At 39.7% G+C, this 16225-nt stretch overlaps 1 protein-coding gene across 2 annotated transcripts in view; it reads right to left on the bottom strand.

Annotated features, from left to right (window-relative positions):
- Positions 1-16225, bottom strand: part of Tbc1d8b (TBC1 domain family member 8B) — an 87940-nt gene that overhangs the window by 21346 nt on the left and 50369 nt on the right. For both annotated transcript variants that reach the window (XR_015646282.1, NM_001401137.1), the window contains exons 11-14: positions 5789-5906; positions 3976-4261; positions 1401-1530; positions 760-858 (exon numbers count right to left, since the gene is read on the bottom strand). Coding sequence is in view for 1 of the 2 variants with exons in the window: in NM_001401137.1 (NP_001388066.1) it covers positions 760-858; positions 1401-1530; positions 3976-4261; positions 5789-5906 (633 nt within the window). In the remaining variant the exon portion in view is untranslated. The remainder of the gene's footprint in view (positions 1-759; positions 859-1400; positions 1531-3975; positions 4262-5788; positions 5907-16225) is intronic.

Below are 16225 nucleotides of genomic sequence, written 5' to 3'. Positions count from 1 at the left end.
GCAAAGTAAAGTTTTTCTCTGTGGGATCAGTGATCTATTCATCTCACTGACCAGAGGTAAAGAATTTTAACAGCTGCCTATAAAACCATAGAAATATTTTAAGAATTGATTCTGTTTTATACCCTTTAAATTTTCCTTTAGGCATTACAGAGCCTATATTTACTAGAAGCACTGACTATTATGAGGGTTATTTTTAATTTTAGGTTTAATTTTTAATTATGTGTATTTGTACATGTATAGATTTGTACATTTGAGTGCAATGCCTGTGGTGGTCAGATGAAGGTGATGGATTCACTATAGCTGGAGTTAGAGGTGGTTATAAAGGGCTGGATATGGATTTCTGGAACCAAACTTGTGCCCCCCAACCCCCCAAGAAGAACATGTTCTTAACCTCTGAGCTCTCTAGCCCAAGCTAATTTTACTGAAGCAACATGCCACAAATGTATGTCAGTAAATGTTAGTAAATGAATCGTAGCATTCAGTACTGCTTCACAGTAATGTTGAAGGCCAAGTAATACAAAACGTGTTGAAGGAAACACAATCATTCATCCAGAAGAAAACAACATTGCTCCTCTAAAAACCTGCAATGACGCAAGCTAAGGCAAGAACTTAGCTGTAAAGTTTAGCCCCTTTCATTCTATTCACATGGAATTTTAAACAAAGTAAACGTTACTACACACACACACACACACACACACACACACACACACACACACACACACGCAAACACACACACACCCCGCCCCAGTGGATACTTACCACATTCTGCTTTGTTGTTTCCTCCAGGGTCTGTATCACATACAACCTATTTCGACAGCGCATGCTATGTATATCTTCATAGCGAATACTACCATATTTCTGCAAGAAATGATTTCAGTGGATACTCACTCATAATAAATATCCACATCTCTTACAATTGCATTTCATCAGACTCAATTCTCTGAGGCCTTGATTTAATTTCTGGTTATTGTCATGATCTGTTCAATGATTGCACATTTTCATCCTAGTTTGTTTGTTTGCATATACATATATACATATACACATATATATATATTCACTGAAGAAATTATATATAGCTACTATGTGTTTTCACTAAGAACATTGGTAAAACTCTTAGTCTATAAAAGAGAATCATTTTAACTTTTTATACACTGATACATATTTAAAGATGTCATCATTTGTGAAATCAAGTGAATTTTGTATCATTTAATGAAAAATAAATTGAGAAAGAGGCAGTTATACAACCTAGGATCAATACACAGAACTCAATTTTATAGTAAAGTTTAAGTTGTTTCTTTCTTTGAATTGTTATCTCACTCTTAATAAATAAATATGTCATACAATTATTTATAAATATTTAAATATGCTAAGTCATGATGTTTATGGTATAAAACCCTTACCTCATTGGACTCTCTAATCAAATCTGTAATATCCACTTTAGCATGATTGCTTTTTCCATCATTGATATTTGAACCCTGCTGAACATTTGAAGGCAATGGGCTATCCTTATTAATGACATTGTCAAAGAACCTATCCAAAAATGACAAGAATATAAGAGTTAGTGGAAGTCACACAGTTGTAGCAGAAAAAAATCCACAGTTAATATTGCCTGAGTTAGTCATAGATCAATTTTATAACTGAGAACTCTTGGGAAGAAGTATAAAAAAGAATTTGAAGATGGTTGGGAGTTAGGAAAACAAGTGGAAAGAATTAGATGCAAACATTTCTTTGTAAGAAAGAACACAAGGGAAGTGATCAGGTGTAGCAAAATTTTTGAGAGACACAAATTTTAAATTTTCTTTTAAAAACACAGAAATATTATAAGAAAGTGCTTTTGTTTTAATCCCAGATGTAGAGATGTGGGGCTGCTTCAGGCTGTCCACAGCAGCCAACTGTTATTTGCTTCGTGCTCTAGCAGAAGTGTAGTTTTGTCAGCTGCAGATAATCTCTGCGACTATGTGACGTTTGGAATTCAGGGAACTTTTCAGAGGGTATACAAATGCTAGGGCCCTGAGAGGTGTGAAGTTGATGGTCATTCAGGGAGGTTGGTTGTGATTTATTAGTATCCATGTTCAAAGAAGAAATGAAAGGAAAGAAATTAGATTCAGTGGAGTACATGTCTTTGTTATATGTTGGGGAATCTTTTGGGTATATGCCCAAGAGAGGTATAGCTGGGTCCTCAGGTAGTTCAATGTCCAATTTTCTGAGGAACCTCCAGACTGATTTCCAGAATGGTTGTACCAGTCTGCAATCCCACCAACAATGGAGGAGTGTTCCTCTTTCACAACATCCTCGCCAGCATTTGCTGTCACCTGAATTTTGATAGCCAGAAGCTGGAAAGAACCCAGATGCTCTTCAACAGAGGAATGGATACAGAAAATGTGGTACATCTACACAATGGAATATTACTCAGCAATCAAAAACAATGACTTTATGAAATTCATAGACAAATGGATGTAACTGGAAAATATCATCCTGAGTGAGGTAACCCAATCACAGAAAAACACACATGGTATGCACTCATGGATAAGTGGATATTAGCCCAAATGCTCGAATTACCCAAGATGCACAGAACATATGAAACTCAAGAAGGATGACCAAAATGCGAATGCTTCACTCCTTCTTTAGAAGGGGGAACAAGAATACCCTTGTCAGGGAATAGAGAGGCAAAGATTAAAACAGACACAGAAGGAACACCCATTCAGAGCCTGCCCCACATGTGGCCCATACATATACAGCCACCAAAGTAGACAAGGTGGATAAAGCAAAGAAGTGCAGGCTGACAGGAACCGGATGTAGATCTCTCCTGAGAGACACAGCCAGAATACAGCAAATACATAGGCGAATGCCAGCAGCAAACCACTGAACTGAGAATGGGACCCCCATTGAAGGAATCAGAGAAAGGACTGGAAGAGCTTGAAGGGGCTCGAGACCCCACATGAACAACAATGCCAACCAACCAGGGCTTTCAGGGACTAAGCCACTACCCAAAGACTATACATGGACTGACCCTGGACTCTGACCTCATAGGTAGCAATGAATATCCTAGTAAGAGCACCAGTGGAAGGGGAAGCCCTGGGTCCTGCTAAGACTGAACCCCCAACCCCGCCCCCGTGAACGAGATTGTTGGGAGGAGGGTGGTAATGGGGGTAGGATGGGAAGCCCATATAGAAGGGGAGGGGAGGGGTTAGGGTAATGTTGGCCTGGAAACCGGGAAGGGGAATAACAATCGAAATGTAAATAAGAAATACTCAAGTTAATAAAGATAAAAAAAAAAGAAATTAGATTCAGGAATTTTCCTAATTCTTCACTCTCCTCTATCCTTGTTTCTTTCCTATCTAGTGTTAGTGCATAAAACTATGTTGATCAAGGGTGGGAAAAAGAAGAACCCACAAAGTAGCAAAGACCAGCTACAAAATATGTTCAGCACATATTCAGCAAATACTCCAAACCCATTCAGAATATTAGGTCAGGTCTGTAGAGGGATGAAATGGGAAATCAGTTTTAAAAAGGAAAACTGAGGCCTTATCTTAAGAGTTCTGAATGCCAAAGGGAGGTAGGTGTCTCTATTATTCTGTACAGAATGGAGTTTAATGAAGCATGACAACAGCTGCCAATTACTTCCTTCCTTCCTTTACTTAACTCATACAAATACATGTATATACACAAAATCCCATGTGCTCCAATACAAAATAGCATTCATAGAAAATCACGCAGGAAAATAAAGTTCAACCTACCTGACTCCACTGGATTTGAACACTTTAACATTTCCTTGTGTGTATGTGTGTCTACACAGCAGACATGCTGAGGGGCCTATGGAGGCCAGAAAAGGCTATCAGGTCCCCTGGGGTTGGACAGCACCTTTACATGAGTGCTGGAAAGTGAACTCATTTGGGATAGCAGCAAACCTTCTCAATTGCTAACCCATCTCCCCAGCCCCACCTCCAGACGTAAACATCATGGTCCTTACAGTACCTGTTTAGTGCTGTCACAGCTTCAGCGTCATCTTTACATGTCAGAAGTTTGTCTAAATTATAGTCCAGTATTGCCAATCCCAGTTGTAAAATGGCTTTGATTCCGTCATAGAAGAAACAGTCCACCACATTCACTGCACTTTCAATAGGAAGCACACTAATGAAAAGCGTGAGGAACCACGAGAGAGAAACTGAGGAAAAGAAAGTCATGTCGGTCATGTGGTCTGTCAGCTGAGGAAGGTGATCCCTGATTAGTTCTTCAAACACTGCCTGATCCACCAAGGCACCTGGAAAACATCAAAACAAATTCCTCTCAAAAGGCTGGATTTGGGATTCCTCTCCACTTTCATTAGCTTCAGGAAGGAGCTCACCATATTTCCTCCAAGTAGGAGCCCATCACTACCTTTTCTCTAATTTGCACATCTCTGCAAGTGCAGTGTTATGAACCTAAAACCTCTTGAGAAACTCATTTCCAATTCATTTGAAGGGTTCCTGAGTCCTTCATACAGCCAGAGACATGTACTAGACACTAAAACTAGTGGTGTGAGCTCTTCTTCAAAGAATTTAGTATCTTTTGTGGTGGTAGCATGTAACTCAGACTGGTGCTTACTAAGCAAATGTGCTAGCACTGAGCTACATCCTTCCGCCTACAGGAATTCAATAGTGAGCAGAGGTAAAGGTAAATGCACAGATAACTATATTAAAGACAACATAATCAAAACCTGGGCACAATACTTTACATTTATAAAGGTACAAAGAACAGATTATCTAGAGGTTTAAAATAGGTGATCTTTATGTATTTGATAACTAAAGATAATATCACACATTAACAAATAAAAACTCCATTTCCTTTATATGTAAACATACAAATATGAAAGATTTAAGTTGATTAAAATCTCTTTCTTATCAAGAAACTATTAAAAAATTTCCTTAGTAGTTCTAGATGTCTCAAATCATTATTTGGACAATACAATGTTTATAAAGTTAAGTAAGTTTCCCTTTTAATATGGAGCAGACCACGTCTTTCATTTTTAAAAAGTGTCATATAAAACATTTTCCTAACTGTACATTCAGTATCAGAAGCTCTTTTCCCCAAAGCATTAGTCAATCCAATATTTTGATATAAATCAATTTTTCTATCTTTCTCAGTCTAATTTACTAACCCTTCAATTAGACTTATAATTTACTAGGTAAGAAGCCAGGCATGGTGGTTTATATCTGTAATCTCAGCACTTGGAAGGCTGGGGCAGGAAGACTGCTAGTTGACGCCATACTCTGAGTTATACCATCAGACCTTGTCTTAATAAACACCCCGCTCCCCAATTCACAAACAAAACCACTCTTGTACGAAATAGACATTAAAAATTGTTTTGAAAATATTAAGTCTTCTGTGGTTTAAAAAATCCATATGGTCCTTGATTCATATATCAATATTTAGAGTTAGGATCTCTGGGAAATGATTGAGATTCTGCCTTAATGAAGTAACAAGAATATTAATGAATAGATTAGTTAATTAATGGGTTAGCAAGTTATAATGGAAGTGGTTTTGTTATTTTTAAAAAGCACACTACCACTCTGTCTGGCCATATGATACTTTATGCCATGTTACTGTGAAGTAATAAGACACTGACATCATGCTGAGCAGATGCTGGCACCATGCTCTTGGACCTCCCAGCTTTCAGAAACACTAGTTCAAATAAATGTCTATTCTTTATGAATTATTGCCTGTGCTATTTGGTGATATCAGTGAAATGGATTAAGTCAGCAATTATGTGGACATATATGCATGTATGGCTTTTTACATTTGTTTTTACCAATGATTCGACGATTAAAATAATCTGGCAACATTCGTTCACATACAGCAACCAGAAGCCAAAAAGCTTCTTCTTCTTTTGCATATAGGAGCAATACTGAAGTCAAAATGTTCATTGCCTAAATTTCATAGGAAAGAAATGAAAACAGTGAATATTGCTCAGGTAATATCTGCATTTCTCCCTCAAGTACAGAACTTCTCAACAACAGTAATAACAGTTCAAAACAGCAATGTATAATCAGGTGAACATTTGCTAACCAGGTATTTTATATCGCAATATTAAAGTAGTAGCATCATGGATACAATGTAATTAGGCTGATTTAAATGGGTTAAAAGTATTAATTATTATGAGCCTTAAAACAAAACACATAATTGTGAATGATATCCTAATGTTGCAGAAAACAAACTTTATAACTATCTACTGGAGCCTATCCCTCAGACATGAAATCAACTACCCTTCACTATGCACAAATGAACCCCCCCCCCATTAAATTCTTTGTCTTCCTAGTTATCTCATTTGTCATCACTGTAGAATCTCATTGTCTGGTACATGTAATTTTGAGTCAAATCCTAGAGTTTCTACTAACAAAATAGATTTTTTTTAGATATATTCTTTCTTCTCCATTTCCATCCCTACTTAACTTTCTGCTTATACTGGAGGGAAGAGAAAAGGGGTTGGAGCTTTTCTACCATTTGTAGAGGACTGTCATTATTCAATCTGTCTGACAGTCTTCTGAAGACTCCATTTACACAGCGGTCTTTACTTGTACTGACACCAAGTTCATCTAGCACAGAAGTTTTTCTCAGGAGTGTGTTAAATAACCAGAGGTATCTATTGAGCATGTGGCAATGGATAACAGCTGGGCCAAACAAGAAATTAGCAATAAAACATTTGGAGGGAATCTGGGGACTTTGAAAAACTAGCATATCCACGAGAATCTAGAAGTCTATGTCCAAGTATATTTATAGCTTTATGTATATTATTTTCTGAGGTGCTGGGTATGAAAGTCATGGCTTTGTGGATGCTTGGCAAGCATTGTATTACTGTGCTGTCTTCTAGCCTGTATGTATGCTAAGAAAGAAAAAGGCCAAGCTCTCACCATTGAGTAAGGTTTGGACTTTTGGCAAGCATAAAGTGGTAGAAAATGGAAAAAGGAAAAGATAAGAAAACTTAACTGTCCCGCGCGACCTCTCGCCAGCAAGAATACGTGGGAACACATGAATCCTTCTGTAGCCAAAATGCTTATATTTATTAATAATAGAGGGCGGCCGCGGGGCGCCAGCATGGCGCGGCTTATATACACCCTAGTGCAGCGCATCCACACCTGATTGGTTGCTTACCCATGATCTCATTAGGCACGCCCCGGAGTGGGCCAAGACCTGGCACGAAGGTACTCTTGCACATGCGCACACAGTTAACTTCCTGAAAGGAAGTCGGCTGGCGCGGCGGAGGCCAGCGCCATCTTGTAATGGCAAAACTGTCTCGGCCTACCACGTGGGGCGCAGTGGAAGCCAGCGCCATCTTGTGACGGCGAATGTTATTGCGCCCCTCTACACTTAACATTATCAGTCTTACTCAGCTATGAATTAACTACATTAAGAGCTGACCTTGCAAGACATCTCTAGGTGCAACAAGGGTACAAATACTATGGGTGTAGCCAATCACTTTCTCATTATATTTATGGCTCACTCCACAAGATGAAACCCATAAATGACACCATTGCCAGGCTGAGAATTTATAGCTAGAGAGATCATTGACCCTAGGAAAGAACCTATGCCTGTGATTTGCTAAATGAGCACAATATTAAGCCAACTCCTAATGATGTCATCACACCCACACATTAAGGCATCTGCTAGCCCTTATCAAAGAAACTATTTGCGGTAGATGATGATGATTGTGGCAACAAGCCACAACTAGCCAAAGGGCAAAGAATAAGAGGCTACCTAATGTTCAAGCTTAACGTGAACTCCTCCCACTCAGAGGTCACTGCAAAAGAACACTGGAAAGAGCCAGCTGTGGTGAACAACTACAAGGAAACAGTGCCTTCTGGATCCTGCAGGGCTTCTGAAAATGCGAACTCACAGTGGTTCTGACAGGATGTATAAGAGCTATGTGAGTATAAGGCAGACCAAATCCCAGCATGGAAAAGATAGTTGGGCACAAAGTCGCATCCCTAGCTCAGCAGTTATTGGCAAGTCTTAGCTGCTTGGAGAGAAAGGGACAGTTTTCTCTATGCATACAGGCCTTGGTATGTCTACCATGTGCCAATGGACAGTGACACATCCAAGCCTATTTAGGTAGCACAAATTGGCCTTGATGGGACAAGGAAGGAAAAAGAACATAAAGTTGGGTGGAAAGGGAATGAGAGTGAGTCTAGGAAGAGTTAGAACAAGGAGGGTAAACATGACTAAAACATGGACAAAGTTCTCAAAGGACTAATGAAAATATGTTATTTAAAAAAGAATTACAACAAGTAAGTTAGGCTCACCAAAACATTTTTAAAACAGTACTCTTAAACACTACCTATCTTTAGGTAATTTAACCAAAATGAGAGAGAGAGAGAGAGAGAGAGAGAGAGAGAGAGAGAGAGAGAGAGAGAGACTGAACTACATTACCATATGAAAGAGGTAACATGCAAACATCATAACAGAAACAGAATGTGTCCAACAACTGTTTGTTACAAATTGGATAAAATGGGCAACTTTCTTAAAAATACTAATTGCTAAAAACAGCTATAGAGGAAAGACAACTCAGAATGGAGATCCAGTAACAGACTGAATTAGTAATGGAAATAATTCCTTCAAGATAATGAAGAACAGAGGGCCTCACTGGCACATTCTGCTAAACATTTAAAGAAGTAAAACCAGTTCTTCATAAACCATGCAAATCCTAAGAGGAAGAAACACAATCCAACTCATTCTAAGAAATCCTTACACAGAAATTAGACAAAGATATTACAAGATGACTACACAATGTATTTTATGAATATGAATGTAAAATTCTCAACAAAATAATAAGAAACCAAGCTTAAGATCATATAAAAATATTATATACTAAGAGCAACTGGGATTTATAATGGGAATGCAAGAATAGTACAAAATATAAAAACCAAATAATGTGACATGTCATTTTAACCAAAAAGGAAAAACCATGATAATCTCAATGGACACAAAGAAAAAAATCATTGACAAAATTTCCAGAGGCCTCAACCTTACACAAAGAACTACGGGCATCTGAGGAAGCAGGGAATAGGAGAGGTGACCCTCCCCAGAAAAGAGCACATTGAGTGCTTATCCAGTGCCAATTGGTCGGCCCTGAGAACATACATATGTGTAGCATTATGTGGCCTGGACAGGTTATATTTAGAAATATATGGATGTGTGTGTGTGTGTGTGTGTGTGTGTGTGTGTGTGTGTGTGTGTAGTAATAAGTAATGAACATAGAGGCCATACATTTGAAGGAGAGTAGAAAGAAGTTTCTGTGAGCTTTCTGGAGAGAGGACAGGGAAGGGGAAAATGTTGCAAATAAAAATTAATCCCGCTTCCTGGTTGCTGCCGCCGCAGAGAGCCCGTGGGCAGCACCCCGCGAGCAAACTTGAGCCTCGGGACCACAGGTAAGACCAACTTGTCTGCTGCAAGAGAGCTGCCTGGTGAGATCGGGACACACAGAGGCAGAGTTCATCTAGGACCGGGCACGTCCTGTGTTTGCCAGAGGTCCCACGCCCGCGGATCCCGGCCTGCAGCAGCTCTCTGCTCCCAGACCCCTTGGGAAAGAGGCCTCACCGCCTGGTCAGGTGGGCACTCCTGAGGCTGCAGAGCGGAAGAGACCACCAACACGGCCCACCCCTGCCCACATCCCTGGCCCAAGAGGAAACTATATAAGGCCTCTGGGCTCCCGTGGGGGAGGGCCCAGGAGCGGCAGGACCCCTGCCTGAGACACCGCTGGAACCTGAGGGAAACAGACCGGATAAACAGTTCTCTGCACCCAAATCCTGTGGGAGGGAGAGCTGAACCTTCAGAGAGGCAGACAAGCCTGGGAAACCAGAAGAGACTGCTCTCTGTGCACACATCTCGGACGCCGAAGGAAAACACCAAAGGCCATCTGGAACCCTGGTGCACTGAAGCTCCCGGAAGGGGCCGCACAGGTCTTCCTGGTTGCTGCCGCCACAGAGAGCCCGTGGGCAGCACCCCATGAGCGAACTTGAGCCTCGGGACCACAGGTAAGACCAACTTTTCTGCTGCAAGAAAGCTGCCTGGTGAACTCAAGACACAGGCCCACAGGAACAGCTGAAGACCTGTAGAGAGGAAAAACTACACGCCCGAAAGCAGAACACTCTGTCCCCATAACTGACTGAAAGAGAGGAAAACAGGTCTACAGCACTCCTGACACACAGGCTTATAGGACAGTCTAGCCACTGTCAGAAATAGCAGAACAAAGTACCACTAGAGATAATCTGATGGCGAGAGGCAAGCGCAGGAACCCAAGCAACAGAAACCAAGACTACATGGCATCATCGGACCCCAATTCTCCCACCAAAACAAACATGGAATATCCAAACACACCAGAAAAGCAAGATCTAGTTTCAAAATCATATTTGATCATGATGCTGGAGGACTTCAAGAAAGACATGAAGAACTCCCTTAGAGAACAAGTAGAAGCCTACAGAGAGGAATCGCAAAAATCCCTGAAAGAATTCCAGGAAAACACAATCAAACAGTTGAAGGAATTAAAAATGGAAATAGAAGCAATCAAGAAAGAACAAATGGAAACAACCCTGGATATAGAAAATCAAAAGAAGAGACAAGGAGCTGTAGATACAAGCTTCACCAACAGAATACAGGAGATGGAAGAGAGAATCTCAGGAGCAGAAGATTCCATAGAAATCATTGACTCAACTGTCAAAGATAATGTAAAGCGGAAAAAGCTACTGGTCCAAAACATACAGGAAATCCAGGACTCAATGAGAAGATCAAACCTAAGGATAATAGGTATAGAAGAGAGTGAAGACTCCCAGCTCAAAGGACCAGTAAATATCTTCAACAAAATCATAGAAGAAAACTTCCCTAACCTAAAAAAAGAGATACCCATAGGCATACAAGAAGCCTACAGAACTCCAAATAGATTGGACCAGAAAAGAAACACATCCCGTCACATAATAGTCAAAACACCAAATGCACAAAATAAAGAAAGAATATTAAAAGCAGTAAGGGAAAAAGGTCAAGTAACATATAAAGGCAGACCTATCAGAATCACACCAGACTTTTTGCCAGAAACTATGAAGGCCAGAAGATCCTGGACTGATGTCATACAGAACCTAAGAGAACACAAATGCCAGCCCAGGATACTGTATCCTGCAAAACTCTCAATTAACATAGATGGAGAAACCAAGATATTCCATGACAAAACCAAATTTACACAATATCTTTCTACAAATCCAGCACTACAAAGGATAATAAATGGTAAAGCCCAACATAAGGAGGCAAGCTATACCCTAGAAGAAGCAAGAAACTAATCGTCTTGGCAACAAAACAAAGAGAATGAAAGCACACAAGCATAACCTCACATCCAAATATGAATATAACGGGAAGCAATAATCACTATTCCTTAATATCTCTCAACATCAATGGCCTCAACTCCCCAATAAAAAGACATAGATTAACAAACTGGATACGCAACGAGGACCCTGCATTCTGCTGCCTACAGGAAACACACCTCAGAGACAAAGACAGACATTACCTCAGAGTGAAAGGCTGGAAAACAATTTTCCAAGCAAATGGTCAGAAGAAGCAAGCTGGAGTAGCCATTCTAATATCAAATAAAATCAATTTTCAACTAAAAGTCATCAAAAAAGATAAGGAAGGACACTTCATATTCATCAAAGGAAAAATCCATCAAGATGAACTCTCAATCCTAAATATCTATGCCCCAAATACAAGGGCACCTACATATGTAAAAGAAACCTTACTAAAGCTCAAAACACACATTGCACCTCACACAATAATAGTGGGAGATTTCAACACCCCACTCTCATCAATGGACAGATCATGGAAACAGAAATTAAACAGAGATGTAGACAGACTATAAGAAGTCATGAGCCAAATGGACTTAACGGATATTTATAGAACATTCTATCCTAAAGCAAAAGGATATACCTTCTTCTCAGCTCCTCATGGTACTTTCTCCAAAATTGACCATATAATTGGTCAAAAAACGGGCCTCAACAGGTACAGAAAGATAGAAATAATCCCATGCGTGCTATCAGACCACCACGGCCTAAAACTGGTCTCCAATAACAATCAAGGAAGAATGCCCACATATACTTGGAAATTGAACAATGCTCTACTCAATGATAACCTGGTCAAGGAAGAAATAAAGAAAGAAATTAAAAACTTTTTAGAATTTAATGAAAATGAAGGTACAACATACCCAAACTTATGGGACACAATGAAAGCTGTGCTAAGAGGAAAACTCATAGCTCTGAGTGCCTGCAGAAAGAAACAGGAAAGAGCATATGTCAGCAGCTTGACAGCACACCTAAAAGCTCTAGAAAAAAAAGAAGCAAATACACCCAGGAGGAGTAGAAGGCAGGAAATAATCAAACTCAGAGCGGAAATCAACCAAGTAGAAACAAAAAGGACCATAGAAAGAATCAACAGAACCAAAAGTTGGTTCTTTGAGAAAATCAACAAGATAGATAAACCCTTAGCCAGACTAACGAGAGGATGCAGAGAGTGCATCCAAATTAACAAAATCAAAAATGAAAAGGGAGACATAACAACAGATTCAGAGGAAATTCAAAAAATCATCAGATCTTACTATAAAAACCTATATTCAACAAAACTTGAAAATCTTCAGGAAATGGACAATTTCCTAGACAGATACCAGGTATCGAAGTTAAATCAGGAACAGATAAACCAGTTAAACAACCCCATAACTCCTAAGGAAATAGAAGCAGTCATTAAAGGTCTCCCAACCAAAAAGAGCCCAGGTCCAGACGGGTTTAGTGCAGAATTCTATCAAACCTTCATAGAAGACCTCATACCAATATTATCCAAATTATTCCACAAAATTGAAACAGATGGATCACTACCGAATACCTTCTACGAAGCCACAATTACTCTTATACCTAAACCACACAAAGACACAACAAAGAAAGAGAACTTCAGACCAATTTCCCTTATGAATATCGACGCAAAAATACTCAACAAAATTCTGGCAAACCGAATCCAAGAGCACATCAAAACAATCATCCACCATGACCAAGTAGGCTTCATCCCAGGCATGCAGGGATGGTTTAATATACGGAAAACCATCAACGTGATCCATTATATAAACAAACTGAAAGAACAAAACCACATGATCATTTCATTAGACGCTGAGAAAGCATTTGACAAAATTCAACACCCCTTCATGATAAAAGTCCTGGAAAGAATAGGAATTCAAGGCGCATACCTAAACATAGTAAAAGCCATATACAGCAAACCAGTTGCTAACATTAAAGTAAATGGAGAGAAACTTGAAGCAATCCCACTAAAATCAGGGACTAGACAAGGCTGCCCACTCTCTCCCTACTTATTCAATATAGTTCTTGAAGTTCTAGCCAGAGCAATCAGACAACAAAAGGAGGTCAAGGGGATACAGATTGGAAAAGAAGAAGTCAAAATATCACTATTTGCAGATGATATGATAGTATATTTAAGTGATCCCAAAAGTTCCACCAGAGAACTACTAAAGCTGATAGACAACTTCAGCAAAGTGGCTGGGTATAAAATTAACTCAAATAAATCAGTTGCCTTCCCCTATACAAAAGAGAAACAAGCGGAGAAAGAAATTAGGGAAACAACACCCTTCATAATAGACCCAAATAATATAAAGTACCTCGGTGTGACTTTAACAAAGCAAGTAAAAGATCTGTACAATAAGAACTTCAAGACACTGAAGAAGGAAATTGAAGAAGACCTCAGAAGATGGAAAGATCTCCCATGTTCATGGATTGGCAGGATTAATATAGTAAAAATGGCCATTTTACCAAAAGCAATCTACAGATTCAATGCAATCCCCATCAAAATACCAATCCAATTCTTCAAAGAGTTAGACAGAACAATTTGCAAATTCATCTGGAATAACAAAAAACCCAGGATAGCTAAAGCTATCCTCAACAATAAAAGGACTTCAGGGGGAATCACTATCCCTGAACTCAAGCAGTATTATAGCAATAGTGATAAAAACTGCATGGTATTGGTACAGAGACAGACAGATAGACCAATGGAACAGAATTGAAGACCCAGAAATGAACCCACACACCTATGGGCACTTGATTTTTGACAAAGGAGCCAAAACCATCAAATGGAAAAAAGATAGCATTTTCAGCAAATGGTGCTGGTTCAACTGGAGGGCAACATGTAGAAGAATGCAGATCGATCCATGCTTATCACCCTGTACAAAGCTTAAGTCCAAGTGGATCAAGGACCTCCACATCAAACCAGACACACTCAAACTAATAGAAGAAAAACTAGGGAAGCATCTGGAACACATGGGCACTAGAAAAAATTTCCTAAACAAAACACCTATGGCTTACGCTCTAAGATCAAGAATCGACAAATGGGATCTCATAAAACTGCAAAGCTTCTGTAAGGCAAAGGACACTGTGGTTAGGACAAAACGGCAACCAACAGATTGGGAAAAGATCTTTACCAATCCTACAACAGATAGAGGCCTTATATCCAAAATATACAAAGAACTCAAGAAGTTAGACCGCAGGGAAACAAATAACCCTATTAAAAAATGGGGTTCAGAGCTAAACAAAGAATTCACAGCTGAGGAATGCCAAATGGCTGAGAAACAGCTAAAGAAATGTTCAACATCTTTAGTCATAAGGGAAATGCAAATCAAAACAACCCTGAGATTTCACCTCACACCAGTGAGAATGGCTATGATCAAAAACTCAGGTGACAACACATGCTGGCGAGGATGTGGAGAAAGAGGAACACTCCTCCATTGTTGGTAGGATTGCAAACTGGTACAACCATTCTGGAAATCAGTCTGGAGGATCCTCAGAAAATTGGACATTGAACTGCCTGAGGATCCAGCTATACCTCTCTTGGGCATATACCCACAAGATGCCCCAACATACAAAAAAGACACGTGCTCCACTATGTTCATAGCAGCCTTATTTATAATAGCCAGAAAATGGAAAGAACCCAGATGCCCTTCAACAGAGGAATGGATACAGAAAATGTGGTACATCTACACAATGGAATATTACTCAGCTATCAAAAACAACGACTTTATGAAATTCGTAGGCAAATGGTTGGAACTGGAAAACATCATCCTGAGTGAGCTAACCCAATCACAGAAAGACATACATGGTATGCACTCATTGATAAGTGGCTATTAGCCCAAATGCTTGAATTACCCTAGATACCTAGAACAAATGAAACTCAAGACGGATGATCAAAATGTGAATGCTTCACTCCTTCTTTAAAAGGGGAACAAGAATACCCTTGGCAGGGAAGAGAGAGGCAAAGATTAAAACAGAGACTGAAGGAACACCCATTCAGAGCCTGCCCCACATGTGGCCCATACATATACAGCCACCCAATTAGACAAGATGGATGAAGCAAAGAAGTGCAGACCGACAGGAGCTGGATGTAGATCGCTCCTGAGAGACACAGCCAGAATACAGCAAATACAGAGGCGAATTCCAGCAGCAAACCACTGAACTGAGAATAGGACCCCCGTTGAAGGAATCAGAGAAAGAACTGGAAGAGCTTGAAGGGGCTCGAGACCCCATATGTCCAACAATGCCAAGCAACCAGAGCTTCCAGGGACTAAGCCACTACCTAAAGACTATACATGGACTGACCCTGGACTCTGACCTCATAGGTAGCAATGAATATCCTAGTAAGTGCACCAGTGCAAGGAGAAGCCCTGGGTCCTGCTAAGACTGAACCTCCAGTGAACTAGACTGGTGGGGGGAGGGCGGCAATGGGGGGAGGGTCGGGAGGGGAACACCCATAAGGAAGGGGAGGGGGGAGGGGGATTTTTGCCCGGATACCGGGAAAGGGAATAACACTCGAAATGTATATAAGAAATACTCAAGTTAATAAAAACAAAAAACAAAAAACAAAAAAAAAGTAAAGTAAAAAGTTAAGTAAAAATAGTATGCAAATACTAGATATTTTAAGTACAATTTATGTACTATGATACAGTTCATGTATCTATGGCATACCTTTGACTCTTTGAATAAAATCTGGTGTTTAGAAGTTAAAAAAATTTAATCCCAAAAATTGAAAATTTGAATAATGTTTTTCCTGATTAGCTTTTTAAGACAGAGCCCATTAAAAAGCCCAACTTCGGCTTAAACTCAAGATTCCCCGTGTCTTAGCCCCTAAGTGTTAGAAGATATAAATCACAAGACTAGAATATTCATTTTCA

The sequence above is a fragment of the Rattus norvegicus genome, chromosome X (genome assembly GCF_021556685.1).
Source record: "Rattus norvegicus strain SHRSP/BbbUtx chromosome X, alternate assembly SHRSP_T2T, whole genome shotgun sequence".
Classification (NCBI taxonomy): Eukaryota; Metazoa; Chordata; class Mammalia; order Rodentia; family Muridae; genus Rattus; species Rattus norvegicus.
This window is presented reverse-complemented; position numbering and strand designations above follow the sequence as displayed.